Source organism: Pipistrellus hanaki, assembly GCF_964339955.1.
Source record: "Pipistrellus hanaki genome assembly, chromosome: 7".
Classification (NCBI taxonomy): Eukaryota; Metazoa; Chordata; class Mammalia; order Chiroptera; family Vespertilionidae; genus Pipistrellus; species Pipistrellus hanaki.
The window spans coordinates 41,841,366-41,864,545 of NC_140509.1; the positions used below are offsets into that span (position 1 = coordinate 41,841,366).

A 23,180-nucleotide genomic window follows, 5' to 3' on the forward strand; every position below is an offset into this window, starting at 1 on the left:
GCTGAAGAGCCCCACCTGTCCCAGCCGCCAGCTGGGCATGTCAGGGGGTGATTTCAGCCCCAGCTGTCCTCTGACTCATTCCATGAGAGATCCCAATCGCCTTGCAGAGCCTAGGGACTGTTCTCTTTCTGTTTATTATCTCAGCGGTTCATTCTTATCCTGCTCAGGGAAGAGCTTCAGGTCCCTTCTGGATCTCAGGTCTCCCCTTCTACAGGAAGCGATGCTGTGGAGGGTGTGCTGTAGCAGGATTTGCGGTGTGCCAAGGCTGCCACCCCCACATTTCTCTGTGCTCTGTTTCCTTAGTGCCTGGCAAATGGGATTTCATTTATTCATTCAACAACCACTTGGGGTACTACTATGTTAGGTGCCGAGTGTACAGGAATAAATATGTTGAAGTCACTGCCCTCAAGGAGTTCATAGCATGAATGCATCTTTGGTGGCCGAGTTGGTAATCTAGTATCAGAGGGTAATTCTAATGCTAAGTTCTCTCACCTCTGGTGTCTAATAATGGTGCAGTCTGTTTGGCTACAGAACATGCTTCTGTAATGAAATTAGCTCCTATGCGGTTGGATAAAGGTGAATAGTGACAGTTCATATGCTTCTCACCCTAGTAAGAGGAACCAAAATAGCAGGAGTAGAATTATAACCTTCAGCAGGAAAGAAAACTGCCCTCAGCTCAATTTTTGCACCCATAGGAGCACTTTCTGCTGTTTTAATAAAAGTTAAAGCAAGTGCCTGTGCCCAGGGCTGCATCCCTAGAGACCTGCTACCCTACCCTTGAGGGCTCTCCGCTGGGACCAGCTATATTTCCTCTCCTGTCTTCTCTGTCACTGGGAAGGCAGCATTTCCATCTTACCATCTTCGTGTACTTCTAATACTTCCTGCAGCAACCTTCTTCTTCCATGAGCTGCTGGTTTGCTTCTAAAGTATTAGTGTGTGTATGTTTGCACACACACTCTGTTCACCATAGGTTTTGAGTGGCCTTGAGTGGGCTGCCCCATCCTATATTTCCCATACCCTGGTGCTGACATCGGGAGGGCCAGGATGGTTAAACATTCTTGAACCAAGGAAAGTGGGAATCCTAAGCCTCTCATTCCTTCTATGATAGGCAGTTAGACATACATGAGCAGAGCTAGGACGATGAGCCAAGTACAAAAGGTCACCAGGGCCGAAAGCGCAAGTTGCAAGGCAACTGGGAAAACAAGGACCCTGCCCCCAGAGTAACCTTTCCTTCATAGCATAGACCCCCTGACCTTTCAATCATTGATTATGTGGTTCAGACCCTCCTCTGACCTTTCCTCCCCTGGCCTATTGCTAGTCCTGCAGGTTAGACCCCCTTAGGGGGATACAAACAAGAGTGCTAGAAAATAGCCTTAAACATTAAATCCCCAGGACAATAGGTTCTGACCTGCATCAAATACATCCAGTCCCAGAGAAGCAGCAAAACCACACAAGTGACACCACGGCTGCCTTGGGACCAGCTGCATGGACTAATGACCCCCTGCCGTGGAGCTGACCCATCAGTAGAGACCATGAACCTGAAAGGACATACCTGGAAAACTGATCAATATTCTATTGGGATCCGCCCCCACCCCCTCTCTGAGACCTCCAGACAAATATCCTCAAGCCAGAGGACCCAATGCAGCTCTCTCTATGGAGAACACTACCCCCTCTCCCCCTCCCTACACACACACCAGGCATGATTTCCTTGGCTCTCTCTCCTAAGCTCCAGGGGCCCTTCTTTTGCCTCTGTAACTTGTTTCCTAGGCCCATTTCTTCCACAGCTCATGTCTTCTCCTTCTGTGACTTTCTAAATAAACTTTCTCTTGTAATTTGAGTCTTGGTTCTGAATTCCTTCTTAGCCAGAACTCAAGCACCAAGGTTGTTGAACCAGGATCCCGTCTGACCCCACGGGCCCAGAACCTCCTTTCATCCTTGCCACAACACCTTTTCATCCATGAACCCTCAAGAGAGAGAGAGTGACAGCAGCTGCCCGTCTCAGTAGTCCTGTTTGCAGGCTCTGAAATGTTGCTTCTCAAATTGTAGCCCTCTGGCCCCGGCGGAGAGGGGGACTGCTGGGGAGTCTGTCCCTTTCCCAGTGGTTCAGATCCTGCAGGGAAATGTATGCCCCGCTTACCATTTCCTGAACTGGGCATGGGGCAGGACTTCTAAACCATCCTAACATCCTGTGGGAGGAGGGACTGCAGGGCTGATTTGGATCCCCTTGTCGTTTGGCCTGATTCTGTGGTGACCTTAAGTGAGTAACAACATGCCATCAGTGGCAGCAGGACGTAAATAACCTCGTTTGCTTTTAGAGAGACAGACCCTCAGTGATCGTTACTCTGTGCAGTGCCCAGACAGCATCAGGCCGGCCAGTCGCAGAGCTCCAACTCAGGACCAGGAAAAAGCCAGCAGGAAGGCCCACGTTGTAGGAATAAATAAAGACTGCAGCACACTTGGCCAGGAGGGCTTGCATTGAAAATGTTCCCAAGGTAAATATATAACCTGATTCTGAAGGCCTACTTGTGGAGGAGGAGAGTTTCCAGTAACAGTCCACAGCAATATCTCCTGGCTCTGCCACTGTTTCGTCCCTCCAGTCTTTGTGCTGTCCAGAGGCAGACCATTGAAAACCCACAGAGGCTGCTCTGAGGAGCAAATCTATGTATTAAACGTCTACGTTGAAACGTCCAGAGTTAAAAGATGGCTGCATTTGTTTGCACCACACACTGCACACATATGCAAAGGGCAGTAGTGGGAATCCAGGGGAGAACGTATCCTCAGTTTGCTTTAGGAGGCGTAAGTGAAGGCCACATGATCAATCACTGTTGCTGAGCACCCAGAGACCTGTGTCTGTAGGAATGAGAGGCAGCTCAGTGTGCTGTGACCACACACCCACCTCCCCAGCGAGTGGGGAGGTGTGCTCCTTTCTGGGAATTCAGCCAAAGTTCCTCCCCGTTCTTGTTCTTTTTCGTGGCTCCTGTTTTCACAGTTATGTCACTGTTAGGCTGAGACAAGGAAATGGAATAGTCATTAGAATGGAAGATATGGGCAAATAGATATGTTCAAATTGAAGAACCAATGAATCCATTGCACTAGCAAGTATTTTCTTTGAAGGAGAATGGGACATTAGCATCCAACGATAAGGATGAAAACTTCTCAGTATTTCACGGATCCTTCTGCTTCAACTTCTCCCCATCCTTCCCTTGTCCAAGCTTCTAGCATCTGCTTGTGCTACAGTAGCAACAGCCCACACTGATAACCCCTGGCTCCATCACTGCCCCATCTCTCCACTCTTCACGCTGCAGCATGGCAGACCATTTAAAAACCACAGAGCTGGTTATGGGACTTCCTCTAAAATGCCCTCCCATCGCCCCAGATCTCTTCCTTGCCCTCGCATCCCATGATTTACCCTCTGGGATTGCTGGACTTTTGGGTGGCCTCCACACACAGCACCACCTCATTTCTCTTTACTCCCTGTGTTCTCCAGAGAGAAATGTCAATGGGATGTGTGTGTGTGTGTGTATGAATAACAGAGTACCTGGTGCCACTAAATAATAAAATTTGCTTTTCTGAAATCCAGTATATACATGTATAGTTTGAAGCCATGTCTTCCCAAGATGACTTGAAATACACCTGCATTCCCAGAATTCGGGGGTACTGTTAGCTGAATGCCTCTTCATTGTGCTCCATTACAAACTGATGCCCTGGAAGGATTAATTCCCCAGATGATGAAGTAGGCTTTTTTTCTATACCAAGTCACAGTATTAATAATGCAGCCAAATGTGTCTCTGCGTAGAAGGGTTTAACTTTTGAAGATGACTAGAGAGTTTTATGGTTGACTCGGAGCATTTGTTTCTCACCACTGAGTTAATATCATGTTGTCGTTCTCAACGGGTTCTTGCTGACAGCCAGAGGACAGGTGAGTTGTAGGAAGTACAAAACTTTTCAATTAATTTACAATCCTGTTAGGTGTAAAGCCTATAATTACTCCGAGGCTGTTGCCTTTGCCAAGAAAAGAGTTTAAAACATGACTTATGGAACGTTCTTTTCTGAACTTGAAAGATAGCTTAGGTTAAAAAATAAAGTTTATGTTCCCCCTCTGTGGGGGAAGGGGGAGGATTGAAGAATTCTGGCTTATTCTTTTTCCTAATCAGCGATTTTCTAAAGTACTTATTGGTGGATAGGGCAATTGTTTGTTTAGAACAATCTTTAGATTCCATTTTTACATTCTTTTAAAAATTAGCTCTGGGAAAGGGATATAGTTTTATTTTATTTTTTAAATTGATTTATTAGAGAGAGAGGAAGGGAGAGGGAGAGAAACACCGATGTGAAAGTGAAACCTTGATTAGCTGCCTCTGTGCATGTCCCCCAACCTGGGATCGAGCCCTCAGCCTGGGCATGTGCCTTGAATGGGAATTAAACCCATAACCTTAGGTGCAGGGGACAACACCCAACCAACTGAGCCACACTGGCCAGGGCCTATTTTTACATTTTTAATTAGAAATCTCACACCCAATTCATTCATTCATTCATTCATTCACTCACTCATTTATTCATTCAACAGATATCTGTAACTGGCACTGTGCCCAAGTGTTCCAGGCTTGGGGATGGAGTGGTGCACATGGCAAAGGCTCTTGCTGTCTTGGAACTCCCATAGGATGGGGTGACTGATGCAAACAATACACAAGGAAATACAGTCACAAACAAGGTAACTCAAATGGTGTTGCCCGCTGTGCAGAAAATAGAAATCGGTAATGTGATGAGGTGTGTGGATGTTGAGGAAGGAAGCAGCTAGTCCAGTCAGACCTGCCCAAAACATTATGAACTCATGGCATAAATGCCTGAGAAAGGTTCTCCCCTCACCCCCCAGCTGGTTTTGCAAGATGGTGCTGCACACTTAGCAGGTGGAAATAGAAGCCTTTGCAAGAACCTGGCAAATCATTAGCAGGACTCTCTTTGGACTCCTCGTTCAGCTAAGTAGAGCATATAGCTTCTTTAGGGAAAAGAGAAGAAAGCATTAAAAGTCTTAAACAAGAGTAAGGTTCCCCAATCGCTGCCTTAATCAAATTCATTAAAACTAAACATATATTTAAAACTTTCTTATAATTAATTTTAGTGTAAGTAATACCATTTGAATTCCTTCATGATGTCTAAAGGCGCCTGGATTTAGGAGATGGGGAGAATCATGCCCCCTAACGTCCCTGGTCAGGGCACAGACCTAGGTTGTGGGTTTAATTGCTGGTCAGGTCAGATATGCGAAGCAACCGATTGATTTCTCTCTCTCTCTCTCTCTCTCTCTCTCTATATATATATATATATATATATATATATACATACACACACACATATATCTCAAACCAATAAAATCATATCCTCGGGTGAGGATTAAAAAACAAAGAAAAAAATGTGCTATCATAGTCTTCTTGTATGTTTTTCCAGTCACTATATTTTGACAGCTGACAATGAGATTAAAACAAGAGTTTAAAACATACATACAAGCAAGTGCAGAACGAGCAATACAAAGATATGAGTTTATGCTTTTGGTTTCACGGATAAGTATGGACCGTGATGCTCGTATGGCTGTCTGGCCGAGCTCCCGCCCTGTGCCAGGACAAAGTTCACGGGTCACTTTTTCCGTTCCACTGGGAAGCTCTGCAGAGAACGCCTGGCAGCCATGACCAGTACCGGAGGGCCTTGCTCCGCAGACTGCAGGAAGATCCAATTTAAGTCAGAAAATACATTTATTCTGAAAGAACACCGTAGACCGAGGCCTGTACTTGACCTAACGCGGAAAGCCCATGCCTCCCTGGTGTCAGCGCAGCCTCACACACACAGCAGCTCAGCACGGGTGCCCGGGTCTGACCGCCGGGTTCACGTCCTGGCCCGGTCACTTGCTGGCAGTGCAGGCCCGGAGAAGAGGCCTGACCTCTCTCTGGTTATGAAATGTGGGTCATCATAGGGCCAACCCCTGGTGTTGCCAAAAGGATTAAATGGAGACCTTACCACAATCCACGACCCAGCGTAAAATGTTCCATCAGCCAAAACCGGTTTGGCTCAGTGGATAGAGTGTTGGCCTGCGGACTCAAGGGTTCCAGGTTCGATTCTGGTCAAGGGCATGTACCTTGGTTGTGGGCACATCCCCTGTAGGTGATGTGCAGGAGGCAGCTGATCGATGTTTCTCTCTCATCAATGTTTCTAACTCTATCCCTCTACCTTCCTCACTGTAAAAAAAAAAAAAAAAATCAATAAAATATGTTAAAAAACAAAACAAACAAAAAAATTGCTCCGTCAGCATTCGCTTTCTCATCATTCCCGCCACCGTGGTTACTGGGTTCCACCTGGCGCCCAGGTGGGGCTGCTTTTGCCCTTTGTATCTCCCAGCCGCCCTCTCTCTGTAAAGCAGCGTGGATGCTGCGTCTCCCGGAATGCAGGTGCCGCAGGGAGGAAGGGTGTACTGCTGGGAGCGTGACTCGGAAGTGGCCCTGCTCGGTCTTGGCTGGAATGCACTTGTGGAGGGAGGCTGCTGTGACCGTCCCCTATGTGGCCCTGGCAGAGACACATGTCTGGGAATTCTTTAAGGAATGTAGCTGATCCAGTAGGCCTTGTCTCCAAAGCTTCTCCGTCAGGCTAACTTGAACGTGTGTGTGTGTGTGTGTGTGTGTGTGTGTGTGTGTGTGTAAAATGTGTGTCTCAGAGTTACTGTGTGGCTTCTGGGAACCCACCACTGTACTAACCATTGTCTGTGGCCTGGATAATTTGTACATATGTCTTACTATATTTTTAAAATGTCTCTGGATCAGTAATAAAATACCAATTATTCATATTAGCTTTTGCCACTGGGTGTTTCCTTGACCGTTTGAAAACATTTATTATGAAAAATTTCAAACACATACAGAAGTAGAAATAGCAGTACAATGGACCTGTGTACCTCAGCTTCAACAATTTTCAGAGCATGGACAATCTATTTCATTAATACCTCCCTCCCCCTCTCCTCTCCCTTCTCTCCCCATCTCACCTTCCTGCCCTAGGTTACTCTGTGCAAATCCCAGGAAGCATGACATTTCATCTATGGGTATTTCAGTTTGCATCTCTAAAAGCACTCTTCTAAAAACACACACACAATCCCAACACAATATCTTTATCACCCATTCAGAAATTAGCAATCACTTTTTAATATCATAAAATATTAGGTAATTTTTCACATTTTTCTGATGGTCACATACATTTTTAAGTTTATTCAAAGAAGGTTATATATAGCAATTGGCTGATAAGCCTTCAGTCTTAATCTCTAGGCTTCTCCTCCAGCTCTTTTCTGCTGAAGCTTTTTCCCAGGGTGCTGCACCCACCTGCATTCCCAATAGCAGTGTGCGAGGATGGGGTTTCCTCCTCCACATCCTCACCAGCACTTGGTTAGATATGATGACATGTGTGAAGTGCTATCTCATTGTGGTTTTAATTTCTCTGATGATTAGTGACATCAAGCATCTATTCAGTTGTGTTGATTGTCTGTATGTCCTCTTTGGAGAAGTATCTATTCAGGTCCTTTGTCCATTGGCTGTTCGTTGTTGTTTTTTAAGTTTTTTAAAAATTGATTTTATAGAGAGTATGGGAGAGACAGACAGACAGACATTGATGGGAGAGAGAAACATTGATTGGCTGCCTCCTGCACTGAAGTACTGAAGATCTCACCCACAACCCAGGCTTGTGCCTGATAGGGAATTGAACCGTGACCTGGTTCATGGGTTGACGCTTCACCACTGAATCACACCAGTCGGTCTTAGTTTTCCTTTTTGATAGTCCATATTACTTTTATTTTACTTTTTTAGACTGCCAATTATTCCAGAGACAAAATACCATGTTGCTTTACAGATGTAAGAAAAATATCACAGGTTTTTTCTACAGAGAGTATTTCTTAACTTTCTCAGGGAACCATTGTGATGGTTCTGCTGGTCACTGAGAACTTCTATCTGAATGCTACCCTTGGAGTCTGGGAAAAGAATCACGAAATGTCTCTGTAGGCCCACTACTCCCACTCTGAAGCAGACATGTCACAACTCCATTTGTCACCTAGACTCCGTAAGCCTTTATTTCATCTGGAGACCCACATTCTGTGTCCCAGAGGGTAAGGGTCAGCTCAGACCCACAGTCAAAATGAAGAATCTGCAACATTCCACTTTCCCCAGTGCCAGTGATCCAGTAAGTGGCTGCAGGTCCTTTTGTATTGTAGAAGGACTAGTGACATCTTTGTCATATGAACTATGCGGTGGTATTGCAGGGCCCTTCCCTGGAAGACCTAGCCTCTTCTCAGCCAGCTGATAGCAGCCTTCTCTCCAGCACCCTCTCTCTCTCTTTTATACAAGTAACATCCTAGTCATTGCCCACCCCTCCTGTGCATGGCTGATCAGCCCTTGTCACAGGTCTGTAACAGTCAGAGCACCCTGTTTCCCGCCCCAATCTTGCTGTCAGTTATAGTAAATACATCCATCTGACCTCTGATGGTTAATCGTCATCACCTGACCTCTGCTATTTTGGAATCCTGTCATCTCCCATGACCATGAATTCAAATGAGCCTGATATCATAGCATCATTTCTTACTGTCAACTCCAGCCAACAGAACCAAACTATCGAGCTTCTCAGTGATGCCGTGCCCCTCGCTAGTGCCTTTTGAGAAGGAAGGGACCTGTTGGCCTTCCTGGGGTCACGGTCAGATAGTGAGCTCTGCTCTCTCACAGTAAATCCAGGCTTACACCCACCTTTGAGCAGCCCCAGGACCAGGAAGAGGAGCACCCCTCAGTCAGTCTTCCTTCGGTTTCCGGTAATTATAGGGTAAATTTTGAACTGCCATCCCGGAAATATTTCTTTTAAGGAAACTTCTGATTTATGGGGGCACTGTTGGCATTGCTGAGAATGATAACTAGAAAGATGCTATCACAACTCATTATTTGGGGGGTTTACATGTATGTTCCAGCAACAAGTTGAGGCAGTTGTAGGGGCAATAGCTGAGCTGGTAAGAGTTGGATCTTGGGGGTGGGAAACAACCATTATCACAGCCATTATCCAGTGGGAGCAAGCATGCTGAGCAGTTTCAGAGGTGTGATCGCTTTGCTTTTCTTTGGCCTAAAGCGTGTGTGTGTTTTGTAGCCAAGAAAGTAAGAGTTTATAGTTTTTTCCCCCCTTTATTATTGAAAGTATTACAGATGTCCCCTTTGTTTATGTTTTTCAACCCTCCCTCCCCCCGCCCCATGACCTCCTCCACCTCCACCTGAATCCCACAGGTCTTCACCACTCTATTGTCTGTGTTCATATCTATATTAATAAAAGCTTAATATGCTAATTAGACCGAACAGCCGAACGACCTTCCAGGCATCCTTCAAGATGACCTTCTGGACAAAGCCGGGATTGCAAGGTCCGAGGCAAGCCACTGCAGCTGCGAGAGCCAAGCCCCTTGCACTAATTTTATTCATTGGGCCTCGAGTATGCATATAAGTTCTCTAGTTAATCACTCCCTTCCCCCACACTCCCTTCCCGCCTTCCCTCTGAAATTCCTTGGTTTGTTCCATGTTTCTATGTAAACTCCTGGTTTTAATGCCCTTGCCCATATTCAAGGACAAAGGGGCAGGTGAGAAGCTGTTTTTCTGCTTATTGATATTTCTTCCTTTAATACAGGCTCTTCTCCTTTCGACCGAATAGCAAACTTCACCAGTTGACCTCCTTACCTGAGATTATATAGTTACTTATCATATATAGACAGTTGTATCATTAGTGAATATATCCCAAGAATATACCTTGCCTGAAACCCAGTTTCAACTCTTTTTGTCACCTCAACATCCATGATAGTGTATTGGTACTTTTCTGTCTGCCATCACTGTTGCTAGACACTTCGTTTATTACTTTGTTTGAGTCTCACTGTAGCCATTTGACATAATTTTTTTATTATTTCCATCTCACTTACAGAGCAGGAGCCTGAGGCTTGGACGGCTTAAATGACTCCCCCCAGCATAATGCATGTGGTAGATTGGAGTCAAATCCTTGTCTGTCTAATTTCAGTGCCTTGGTACTTAACTGGATATTTTTTTAAAGTGAACTATGTTACACATACCGTAAATTTTACTCTTTTAAAGTATACAGTTTAGTGGTTTTTAATATATTCACAAAGGTGTACAAGCATCACCATTATCTAATTACAGAACATTTTCATCACCCCAAAATATCTGATGAGCAGAGCCTGGGCTGGGTGGAACACGTCTAATTTGGGAAGGGTTGGGATTGAGGACTGGGAGGGAATGAACTTGATTCCCCTTTGCCCCCATTTCTTATCAATGGCTGTGTCCTCATACTGCTGTGCTAACTGTCTCTCCATATTGTTCTTCCTCCTTTATTTCTCTCTTCCCTCTTTCTATCTCTATCGTCTCCCTTCTCTCCCTCTATCGTCTCTTTCCACTGTGGTCTTTGCTTAGAGATTGGGCTAGATATAAACAGTCATCAAAGAAGTGGTCTACCCAAAGGTGAAGAACGCAAGGTATTGTCCGCCCCAGGGTTTGGGGAGGACCCCTCTGGAGAAGGGCCGTGAGGACAGGCAACCACCTGCCCTGGAAAAGGTCTGTGGATTCTCCCCAAGTGTGGGTCCCAGGCTCCTGAGGGCGAGGAAGAGACAAGGTCACGAGTGAGAGCCCCACCACTTACCGCAGTGAATCCAGACTCAGACTTTGCTGAGAGAAAGCATCCTCGTACTCTGAGGGAGTGATCAGAAGAGGGAGGGCGCAGGCATCACCTGGGAGTCTTCCACTGAGGGGTCTCATGCTTTGTAATTTCTCAGGTTGACCCCGTCTGTTAAAGACTGCTGGAGCTCAACTAATTAAGTACATTTTCACTGTGGAGATAATTTGACTGATGATAATGAGAACACCCTGAGAGACCTAACTACTTTATGATTGTTTGAAACTCTTGGGAATGAATGTCTCTGGGGCTAATTGTGGGTGTATAATAAGTAACTCAAGGTCAGTGTCATTTCTGTTCCTCCCCTTCACTGTAGGCACCTCTTCTCCTTGTAAACACGTGGCCACATTTTCCAAATAATGTACAATAACTGATGGTGATGACAATTCGGTGTGTTTGTCACATAATATAATTATTGGCAAAATAACTTAGGGGACCAAACTTGCTCATGGTTAATCTGGGACTGAAACTTAAAATGTGAACAATAACCATTTTGAGGGAAATTCTTTGCTGGGGAATCACCAGGGTTAGGCAGTGGCGAAATGTGAAGGAGGGCGATTACTTCCGCAGGGCATTCCATGAAGGCTGCCCTCGCCGAGGATGGAGTCCGTCAGGTCTGAGAACAGATCCTGGGACTTGTACTGTGCGTGCATATATCTGATTGCCGGAGTGTGATGACACGAGTATGGGGAGAGAGCCACAGAGCCTCCCCGATGGCCGGCTCTACTTGATGCCCTAATTCCCCTCCTCTTCAGGGACACTTGATCCCAGCAAAGCTCTGTGCTGAAGCCAAACGCTGTGTCATGCTGTGTGCTGAGTAAGGTCAAGGGACCAACCTATCCCTGGAGCAGGCCCTGGGAACTCTACAACAGAGAGGCAGGGAGTCTTAAAGGTTGGAAAGGACTTAGAAATCTAATTGGAGACTTTAGCATCCCTTTGACTTTATATGTGCGTCATGCACACTTAATATTTCCCAAGGGCTTCCTCTGTGCCAGGCACTGTGAATGCTACGTGTTTGTCATCCACTCCCACAGGTAATCCTTTTAGCTCCCCTAGGAAGTCAGTAGCTACCATTAGTATCCCCATTTTACAGAAGAGGACATTGAGGCCCAAGGAAGACCTATAGCCTGTCCAATGTCATGAAGCACTCTGTGGGCGGCGTTTAAATAGACCTTCTCCTCCCCTTGTGTCTACCAATTCCTGCCTCAGCCAGTCGTAGAAGGGAATTGAGATGGGAGACCTGCGTGTGTCATCTGCAAATAGTGGCGTGGGAAGAGTTGACGTAGTACTGGCATTTCCAGACCACTGGATGTCTCCTCTTGTAGTTACACTGCTCCCAACAAATCACATCTCACCCAGACATGCTTGCTTTTGGAAAGAATTATTGAAGAAACTCATGTGGGTTAGAGGAAATAGGAGTAGGCAGGAGGCATGCATCATAGTATCTAGAATTTTTAGTATCAGATAGTTATATTAATACTAGAGGCCCAGTGCAAGAAATTCATGCACGGGTAGGGTCTCTAGGCCTGGCTGGTGACCAGGGCCTATCGGGGCCTTCCAGCTGTTAACCAGGGCCTTCCTTCGTTCCCTGCCACCCCTTTGTGGTGAGTGCACATCATAGCGAGCAATCGAAAGCGCAGTCTCCTGTCCAACTCCCAAGGGGACACTTTGCATATTAGCCTTTTATATATATAAATTTTGTTGGCAGAGAAACTGAATAAAATGGGACTACAGATATGAAAACTGGGTCCAGTAAACTAAAAAAAAACCATTTCTTGAGGATTATAGCAGACCTTGCTAAGTAGATGCAACCTGAGTGGCTGAGGGAATGTGAGTGTCTCCCTGAAGAGTCATAGGCTTCCTCCAGCCCCTCAAGAAGAATATATTGGAAGCAATGATGCTGAAAAACAAGGTATAGTGTATAGTGCCAGATAACAGTTAATGTTGTTTACTTATAAGTAGATACCTATGTTAACCCCAGACTTCCCTTTGCTAAATTCATTAAGTAAGTCACTCAAAAATAAGTGGGTGAGCTGGAGTTTGAGCTCAGGTTCCTAGGATTTTTACCTTGGGAACCTGGAAGGCGGATCAGATTTGAAGAATAAGAAAAAGCTGGCAAAAATGACAGGAAGAGCCGGAACCGGTTTGGCTCAGTGGATAGAGTGTCGGCCTGCGGACTGGAAGGTCCCGGGTTCTGTTCCGGTCAAGGGCATGTACCTTGGTTGTGGGCACATCCCCGGTGGGGGCTGTGCAGGAGGCAGCTGGTCGATGTTTCTCTCCCATCGATGTTTCTGGCTCTCTATCCCTCTTCCTTCCTCTCTGTAAAAAAATCAATAAAATATTAAAAAAAAAAAATGACAGGAAGATATCTGAGCACCCTTGTGGCCAAGCCAGGGTGCAGGATGGGTAGGAGGTTAGAGACAGCTGAGACCAGACCCTGTATGGATTTATGCATCACTGGACTTTGTTCTGGGGGAATGTGAGTCACCTAGGGTAATAAGCCGTCACATTTGGACTGTGAAGCGTGTTCTTGTATCAGTGACCCCATAAATTGAGGTGGATAAGGGAGTGGGCAGGACTTGAGGCAGGGAGACCAATATGGCAGAATGGCTTCTCCATGCAACTTTAGCCCTAGAATTAGCAGGTCTCCCTAATGCCTGCATGGTCTGTTCACATAAAATGCTCTTTGGCAAGAGACACAGAGGAAGAGAGGTCCAAAGACAAAGGCAAAATAATTGGCACCGAAGGCCCAGACATCATCACCCGCAGACCACTGCCTGGCAGACAGGGACAGCGTTAATGGCCCCTACATTGCATCTCACCTAGCTGTTCTCCATCTTCGCCGTCTTAAAACAAGCTGGAGGAGAAGATTGGTGTCTCATCACTCCTTTCCTTCTACACTGACCAATCAGAAGAGGGAATTTACCTTACACTGTCTCAGAAATCTCTAAGGCCCGGCCAGGTGAGAGAGGATTTAGCGACTGTTGGCTCAAAGACTCTCTTTCTGAGAGTCAAGTTTAAGAAATCCCAACAAGCCTCTGGCCAGGTTCTGTTCACTTGTACAAAGTTTATCTTTTAAGTCAAAGTACACTCAGCATCTGAGTCCTGAACATTAGTCCTGCCTTGTCTTCTGCTTTTACCTAGGTCAGAACCCATATGCAAGCTGAAATCTACTTCCCTCCCAGTTATCCCATTTTCTAAGTTTAGATAATCACAATTTCAGGAAATATCTTCAGCATCCAGTTGGGGACCACTGTGATGGTTCAGCTAAGAAATGGTGGCAACCTGAGTCAAGGCGGTGGCAATGCCACTGGGAAAGAGAGAACAGACCATGGAGTGTTTAAGCAGCAACCCTATCTATAATCATGCTTATATTTACTGAGCACTCTGTGTGCCAGGCTCTGTATAGTGTATATATTATCTCATTCAAGCTTTGCAACAACCCAGTAAGGTCGGAACTGTTATTCTTTCTATTTTGCACATGAGGAAACAGGCTTAGTGTCATTAAGAAATTTTCCTGAAGTAAGTGATAGAGCTGAGATCCGAGCCCAGGCACTCTGACTTCAAAGCTTGATTTTTAATCTTTATGTTTTACTGTCTCAGATCAGGAGGATTATGCAATTTATTGAATGCGAGGGTGGGGAAGGGGAATAAAAAGAGCAGGTATGTTCCAGATTAGGTAGGTGAAAGGTGAAGACACAGGAGAAGAAATGGGTGTGGACAGAAGGATGATGATTTGCCTGTGAACATGTTGATGTCTGATCCAAGTAAGATGTCTGTGAAATGGTTGGGGTTTTAAGAACTTGGAGCTTCAGAGAAAGTGATGGAGGCTAAAGAAGATTTTGAGCAATCTGTATCCAGGCAGCAGAGGAGCATGTGGGCAGCAGCAGGCGGGTGGGGGTACCATACTGAGATCTGGAGCAGAGAATGGGCAGAGAGGACAACCAGGGATATAGCATCTTAGGGACCTGCTATATGTAAGGGACCAGTGGAAGACGAGCTCTTGAACGCGAGAAAGAACAGTTCAAGGGATGGTTGGAGAATGTGGAGAGAGGCACTCACAGAAACCCAAGGGGAATGAAATGTGGTGAAGGAGGGATGGTGGCAGTACAAGTGCAACCAAGAAACCATAGCCGGTAAGAACTGAAAGTTCCCATAGTATTTAGCAATTAGGTCAATGTGAAACCAGTCGGTGGGAATGCAAAACACTATATCCACTTTGGAAGACGATCCAGGTTTCTCCCACCATCTGAAAGTAGAGCCTTCCTACGAATCTGTCCGCAACTCCAAATGGGCATAAAGCGAAGAAACAGTCACCTTAGAACACATCTCGCTAATGAATGGACAAAATAAACTGAGCTGAAGCACAGATTAAGCATAGACACAGCCCAGAGCCCTGGCGGCTTGATGCTGAGGGGCTGAGTGCATTTCCTGGGGAAGGAGCGTGGTGTGTCTCACTTGCTGCTCCGGGTGTGCACTGCCTCCATAATGTCTTGCTGGAAACAAATGCTGAATACTATTTTCACTTCTCACTTTTTTTTTTTTTTGTAAAAGGTGAAAAATCCTCTTTGAATTTCTTGCCATTAGTGAAAACAGGTATTGCTATAGGTCTTTTATAAAACAAATTGGGGTGAACTTTTGAAAAGTGGGGGACACTTATGTCACAGTTTCTTACAAAGCTAAACAGTATCCTACCATATGATTTAGCAATTGTATTCCTTGGTGTTCGCCCAAATGAGATGAAAACTTATGTTCACACAAAAACCTGTACACAGATGTTTTTGGCAATTTTATTCTAAATTGCCAAAACTTAAAATCCACCAACATGCCCCTCCGTAGAGAAACTATGGTACATCCGTACAATGGAACTTTTTCAGCAGTAAAAGGAAATGAGCTGCCCTGGCAGAGCTGCTCAATTGGTGGGAGCATCAACCTCATACACCAAAAGGTTGTGGGTTCGATTCCCGGTTGGGAAAGTTTGAGTGTTTCTCTCTCACATTGATCTCTCTCTCTCCCTTCCTCCCTAAAAATAAAGAAAAACATATCCCCAGGTGAGGATTAAAAAACAAAACAAAAAGTGCTCGGTTATCCCCGTCTTTTGCAGATAGATGCCAGGCTTGGGAGCAATCAGTGTTGTGCTGTTCGCATTGACAGTCCTGTGCTCCCTAGCTGTGGGCATTCTCAGAGGAAGGAAATGTCTCAGAAGCTTTGAGAAAACGAACCACTCCTTTGTACTTCTGTCGCCCTCCGTTTACATTTCCCTTCTGCCCTCTGGCCTTTGGGGCCCCAATCAAGGCTTCTCAGGGCCAGGTGAAGAGTTTCTTCAGAAACTCTTAGAAAATGAGTCACATTCACCTGTGTTCCAAGCCCTTGTCCTCCAGTGGTGATCAGAGTGTCCCAGTAGTGACCACTCTTGGATAAACTAGCTGGTCATTCTTCTGACACTCTGTCTCCCCGTGGAATTCCATCTCTCTGCAGCACCCTGGCCAGAGACCCTGGCTCTTCTCCTGCCCTGGAAACAAGCCAAATAATGGCCAATGCAGAATCCCAGGCCATCCCCCTCAGGAGCTACCACCCTCAGCGGAATGGGGGCGAGGCTTTGGGCAGAGAGGGGCTCAGAAGGTTTGTGTTGACAGAGTTGTTGTCCATCTCCAGGACCAACCATTCTGGCTTTCGAAATGAGGACAAGAGTGATAACACTGGCTCCCTTCACAATGAAAGCCCTCTTCTTTCTCTGAAGGCTCCAGTTAGAAAGTTGTTTTCTGCTGTTTCAACAAGTGGGCTGGAGGACACACCTGTGATGTTTACGGTCATTGACCGGACCTGAAACAGACTTGCTCCCTTTTATTCTCCCTTCCCCCTTCTCTTCAGAGACTCTGTTCGTAGGAGGATTTGTGGAGAGACAAACTGTTTGTTTACAGACATCAGGAATGGCAGCTCAGCCATCCCGGTGTCTGCGCTGCTGCAGTCGCTGTGCGGGGACACTGTGCGGGGAGGTGGAGCGTCTGGGTCGCTGCTCTTCCCACAACGTGAGCCTTTTCCTGTGACCATAAAGGCAGTTGGTTACAAATTTTGAACCTCGCTGCCTCCTCCCTTCCTTTACAACACGCATATCCATCTCTCCTCCCGGCATTGCTGCTGAAAGGATGCACACGTCCTTGTCGGAGCTTCATTCCCAAGCCTCCTGCCCGTGTGAGAATCCTTCCCGGACTCTCCCATCAGGGCAGTGTTACAGGTCCTCTGCCTGCAGGAGGGAGCTCTCCCACAGAATCTAAAGACCCAAAATACTTCGGAAGCTGTTACCGAGCAGACTAGGAAGCCACAAAGCATTGCAAGCTAAACGGGTGTCTTAATAAGCTCTCAGAGGTGCCTTGGCTGGCCAGTGTTGGCAGAGGAAGCTCAAGGGGAAAGGCAGCAGGCACTGTAAGGTAAATCACTGCAGACCCGCTGGGCCTGACAGCCCTAGGAAGCTAATGATCTCAGCGGGAAAGAAGTGACTGCAGTTATCCAGCCACAGAACACGCAGTGGAGCGGGAGGACAGACCCCCGGATGTGAGTACAATCTCTTTAATGAGGGGTTTGGAGCAGCAGGAGCAAAGTGAGTTCTTGTAACTGATGGTGTGCCCGGTGCCCGGTGCCCGGTGCCTGGCTGCCTGTGGATCGTCTCTGGGGAGGCTGTCCATAATGCTTGCCTGGGACTTTAGTTTGCAGGTCTCTTCTCCTATATTTTGCCTGAATGCAGTGGCTTTGGGATATTGGGAACAGGAGACTCTGTTGTAAATCCTCAAGAAAACAGCAAAAGCAAACCTCCGAGACCTTTTCTTTCTATAATAAGAAAACAGATCGCATCACAGACCAGACAGCTGTGGGGCCCTCCGGCATTTGTGATGGGAGACAAAAGAATCGGCGAAGTGGAGAGCCGTGAAAACAGGGCTGTGGGCTGAGAGGAAGGAGGGCGATCTTTATGGGAAGCGAAGTCCCTTTCTGGACTCAGGAAGCTCATTGCATATTTATGATCATGCATCTGTTTGATCTCTGCTTAAAGAACCGGCAGCATGCTGCCATTAAGATTTTCCTCCAGAACACTGAAAATGAGCATCGTGACAAAGAGACATGTGATTGACAGAGTGGGGCAGGAGAAAAAATTCCTCACTGCCGGCATTGGGAAGCGTCTTGAATGATGGCTGATTCCCTTGGAAGAGGAGGCTCAGATTTAGGGAGGGAACGGGGCTGCTACAGCCTGGGTACCCAACAGGTTGGCAGGGAAGTTTAACTAGTTGATTATAGACTGGTCACCACTCCACGCTGCCCCTCCCCTCCCCGCTCATTGTTCGGGGCCTTTTGTTCCCCTTTATTCCCTGTCCCTCTGCCTGCCTCTGCCTGGCCTGATGTGTCACTTCAGGGTATCCAATGAGAAGCTGAGTAGGTCCTCACTACTAAAGGATGAGGGTCATTGTTCTGCAGGGCGGTGATCATGAGAGAAGTGGGGAGGAAGCTGGGCTGGGCCTGCAACCCCCATCCTCAGCTGGAGTTCGAGGAGGAAACAGAAAGGAAGTAGAAAAGAAGTCTCAGCCACTTTCATTTCTCCCCACCCACCCTGCAAATGCAAGTGCAAGTGAATGCTGGAGGCCCTAGGGATAAGGCTATTGCTGGATTTGAGAATGAACTTGAGATACCCACGTACATGGGGACGGTGCTAGCAACAGGCCAAGAACTGAAAACCTGGGACTCTGTTCCCAATTTTGCAGGCAGTTTTCTGTATCCAAAATAGTGACCTATCCTGGAGGCTGCCCTGTGCCTCGGTGAGTCTAGCTGGGGGAGGGTTTGGGTGGAATGAAGAATGGGAACATTTCAATATTCAGGAGCTGCCACTGAAAGCGAAATTACCACATTTCTGCTTGGCCAAGATTTTCTCACAAATATTGTGTTTTTCTGTCTCAAAAAAAAAAAAAAATTATAATGTGCGCTGGATTTGCAAAGGGCTGTTTACCAACGGTAATTATGTAAGCAGGGTTGTCTCAGTAGCTTGCAACCAGGCAAAAACTGTGCTTCCATCTGAGTGTCTGAGAGGCTGAATTTATTGCATGGGACAGGAGGGTGGGAGGGAGTAGCTGGCAGTGTTGACCCCGTGCATCTGTTGCTAGGGAGACCAGGCAGCACTTCTGGTCTGTAGCTCGTGACCTTAGCTGATGGCATGCACTGAGGTTGCAGCAAGCTCTATCCCCAGGAGCCAAGTTATGGAGTGGAATGAGTAAACTTTTAGTGGTGATGATATTTGTATGAACCAGGATATGAGACATTTGCAGGCCCATTGCAAGAGAGGTTTGGGAATGGGAGTGAGGGCGGAGGCCGGGCGGGGGGAGGGGGGGGGGAGTGTGGTGGTGGTGGTTTAGGTCCAGTGCACAGAAATAACAATTGAGTAGATGGAGAAGAATATGGTTGTGGGAGGGAAATCATTCAAGAAGCCATAGATAATATTGTATAATATATCTGCCTGCCATTTGGGCCTGGAGAGCTTTTTTGGTGTTGGGGCAAGCAGAGCAGAAGCTCAGTAGAATTGTTTTGAAGGTACCACAGATTCCCGGAATAAAGAGAGGCCATGTGTCCTATGTTTACAAAAACAAATCACTTCCCGTGATGCAGTCTGGCAAATATAAAGCCCAAGCTACTGTCTTTCCCTTCAATCCTGGGAATTTCCAAAAGCATTTCCAGCTCATTTCTCTCTCTTTTGAGTCTCAACTTTATTTTTTCACTGACTCATTCATTCAACAAACACTTCTGACAGATTCCAGGGTCTCTGACTCTGGCTAATGGTGGTGTCTGTGCCTCGGTGCATACCCTTGTCCAGGCATCTTGTGCCTGGTGACCAGAGCAGGATTTATGAAGGTTCCTTCTCTTTGTTTCCTTTCGAGTTTTTACATGCATTTTGGGTATTTTGGATGACAAGGTAAAATTTGATAATTCTCAAGTTGGGGAGAGATTGGACTTCTTTCTGAAGTTATAATATTCATATTTGGCCAATACAGTCACATAATAAAATACCATCTTTCATTCCCACCGCAGTCCTGCGGTTATGTCTGTCTTACGTCTAAGCCTTCAACCCCAGCCTCCCAGAGTGGTTGGGGAGATGGGCTGCCGGATGTCACCTTGAACGGGAGGCACAGCGTGGTACAGTCCAGACCTTTTCCAGTCACATCATGGCCAATTCCTTAATCTTTAGAGCTTGAAAGGAGCATTGGATTTGCCTGGAAGCAACTGTACAAGATGTCTGTGGGGCCTGGGATGAAGAATGGGTGGTATCCCTCTGCTATAGCATTTTCTTTCCTTTTGCAAATATTGGTACTTTTAATAAGTAGGTTTTAAAACTGAAAGAAGCCCTCACTTCTTTGCCGTCCTTGCTGTGGATCAGATCCTGAAGCATTTCTTCTTGTGGGGAAGAACCCTTCGCCTTTGAAGTCATCACCACTGCCTTCGGTTTAGTGTCGTGGTGGCCCAGGGGTACAGGGAGGAGTCCGTCTTTAACCTTCTATTCACTTGGCCATTTGGTGGAAAGAAGAGCTTAAGTTTACTACTAGTTAATGCCTCCAGACCTCTGCTCTCAGTGGACTAGCGGTGGTTTTCGTAGGCCATTCATTTCCTCCTGGTTAAGCTGGGAAGCCACTCCCAGCACAGTGGACAGTGCTCTGTCAGTGTGTCTAGCGTCCCTGTTGTTTCTGAGGCAGGCTGTTCCAGCAGCACTTGGACCCGGGAGACGGCCCGGGCCTGTGCCCAGCTCTCCATCTGTTCCAGAACTCAGGAAACTGCACCATTCGCTTTGGGGGAAATCATACTCCTCAGGGAAATTGGCATGATAGCCATGGCCCAGAAAGCCCTTTATGATCCTACATCGCACAGTTACCTGCCCAAGGTGGGTCTGGAAACCAGGTGAGCTATAGGGGATTCTCACAGAAATGCAGAGCAGACCTCAGAGTCCTGGCCATCGTCCTCTGCCGAATCCAGAGTCCCCTGCGAGGGTAGAAAGGAGGGAAGGTGATACTTCTAAGGTCAGGAGCTTTGCTGTGCCGAGTACTCTTGCTGTCCTCTCTCCCCCAGCTCCCCTCCCTTGCCACGAGCAACCAGCATAGGCCCTAAAATCAGAGAGAAGACGTGTGGCCCGTCCAGTGTGCTGCGTGGCACTGATGGCAGCTTTGTTTTGTATCCCGTAGGTCCTGAAGATGGCATAGTAAGAGAGGCACCTTCCAATGATCGGGAGCATCTGTCCCCGCGGCTGCCGGCCCGGGCCAGTGACGTCGTGTGGAGCCGAAGGGACGCATCTACCTCTACCTGGAAACCTCTTTCTCTCCTAATTCATGAGCCAGCAGGATGCTGTCGCTGCGCTTTCAGAACGCCTTCTCATAGCCGCGTACAAAGGCCAAGCGGAGAATGTGGTTCAGCTCATCAACAAGGGCGCCAAGGTAGCAGTTACCAAGGTAACAGGAGGGGAGGAAAATGCTTTAGCCATCCTTGGGGGAAAACTTACCTCTTAACCATTTGTCCTCGAAACTGTCCTGTTGGGCTCGCAGCTTTCAAAGAATTGGCTCCCTCCCCTCCCCCAGTGACGGGGGTTTGGACAGAAGGAAGGAGGGTTGAAAATGCTTTCATTGTGATCTTTCAAATGGAGTAACTTGTAATTAGCATTTGACAGTCTTTAAAGTCACAACATGGCTTTTTTTCTCACCTGCTCCTTCAGCCACAAGGACAGGAGACTCTCTGGAGAAGTCCGGTCACAGAAGCTTATAGGGTAGGGCATTTGATAATCACATTAGATAGGACTCCTGGGGAGGTGGGCCCTCTACTATGCAGAACCTCATCCCCATCAGTACAATGACAGGCTTGGACCAGATGACCACACAGCCTCTTTGGGCTTTGATTTCATGAGTCACTGAGAGTGTGTGGTGGGTGTTGGAGGACATTGCTTACCCCTCAATGCCACCCGGGTAGACAAGAGAACATAATGGGCCCATGGACAGTTTTGTTGCAAAGTTGAGCAGAGATAGGTTCTGCACAGTTAAACGGCAGGTTTAAATACACAGACAAGATAAGCACTTTACAGTCCTCTGGAAGAGTTCTCTTTTCATCTCCCCTTTAGAGGAAACTGAGGCACAGAAGGATTTAAGTAACCTGCCCAGGGTCCCTCAGCTGCTAAGTGGCAGAACTGCAACTTGTACCCACGGAGTCTGGCTCCAGGGCCCACCCTCTAGGCCAACCCGGGGGAGCTATGGAGAGAGGCAAATTTTCATTTTCAAATAGTAACGCCTGCTAACTTCTGGCCTCCTGTGGCAAAGATTGGCCGGCTCACATTTTTTGTGATTCATCTCTAGTCTCTGTGTCTCATGCTTCCACTGTGTGCTTTTTTAGCAGCACTTCCAGGCAGTTAGCTCAATGCTGGCACTGTCTGCCAGGAGATAGCATCAGGCCTCACCCCTTCACACGCCAGTGGCAAGTCCAGGCTTCTGACCAACTGGCTGTCAATCGGAGGTTCCCATGACCCACTGTTGGATTAGATTAATTTGCTAGAACAGCTCTCAGCACTCGGGAAAACGTTTTATTTACCAGATTACTAGTCTATTTTAAAGGGATTTAGCTCAGGAACAGCCAGATGGAGGAGACACACAGGACAAGGCATACGAAAGGGCACAGAGCTCCCATGATTTCTGAGCATGCCACCCTCAGGCACCTCCCTGTGTTCACCACCCCAGACGGTCTGTCCTTTGGTTTTTATGGAGCCTTCCTTACATAGACATGATTGACTAAACCATTGGCCATTGGTGAATGGTTCAACCTCCAGCCTCTCTCCCCTCCCTGGAACCGAAGGTCCTAATCCTCTTAACTATGGTTGGTTTCCCTGGCAACCAGCCCTCATCCTTAGGGGCTTTCCAAAAGTTACTTCATTCTCATAAATGCAGGTGTGCTTGAAAGGGGTTTGTTGTGAATAATACACTCCTTTCACCTTTTTTTTTTTTTTTTTTTTTTTGGCTCTGGAGCTGTTTCAAGAACTGATGACAACAAACTATAATAATAAAAGATGCTCCCATTGCTCTTATCACTTAGAAAAATTCCAAGTGTTTGGGGAGCTATGAGCCAGGAATAGAGATTAAGAGCAAGTATGTGTTTCTGTCACAATATCACGATGCTGGTTCTAGAGAGAGGAAGTCGTGGCCTACCCAAAGGTCCCCCATTGGCCTGACATCACTCTACACAAATGTGGCGACTAGGTTGCTAGCTGTGTGGAATTGAGGATGAAGGGCGTCATCTACCCACGGTGCTTCAGGGCCCAGCCAGTCACAAATGGGAGAAAGGGTATGGACTCCCCAGTGAGGGCTCAGGCTCACACATTTTAACTCTGCTGTATTTGCTAATTGTACAAGTTGCTTAGCTACTTTGAGACTCAGGTTCCTTATCTGTAAAAAGGGGCTAGCAATACC

At 46.8% G+C, this 23,180-nt stretch overlaps 1 protein-coding gene across 4 annotated transcripts in view; it reads left to right on the forward strand.

Moving 5' to 3' along the window:
• The window catches only part of ANKRD6 (ankyrin repeat domain 6), a 129,396-nt gene that overhangs the window by 53,851 nt on the left and 52,365 nt on the right, over window positions 1–23,180 (forward strand). For 3 of the 4 annotated variants that reach the window (XM_084890437.1, XM_084890433.1, XM_084890439.1), the window contains exon 2: window positions 20,922–21,185. In XM_084890437.1, coding sequence (XP_084746563.1) covers window positions 21,066–21,185 — 120 coding nt within the window. In that variant the 5' untranslated portion in view covers window positions 20,922–21,065. The remainder of the gene's footprint in view (window positions 1–20,921; window positions 21,186–23,180) is intronic. The other variant, XM_084890434.1, reaches the window with a different exon arrangement.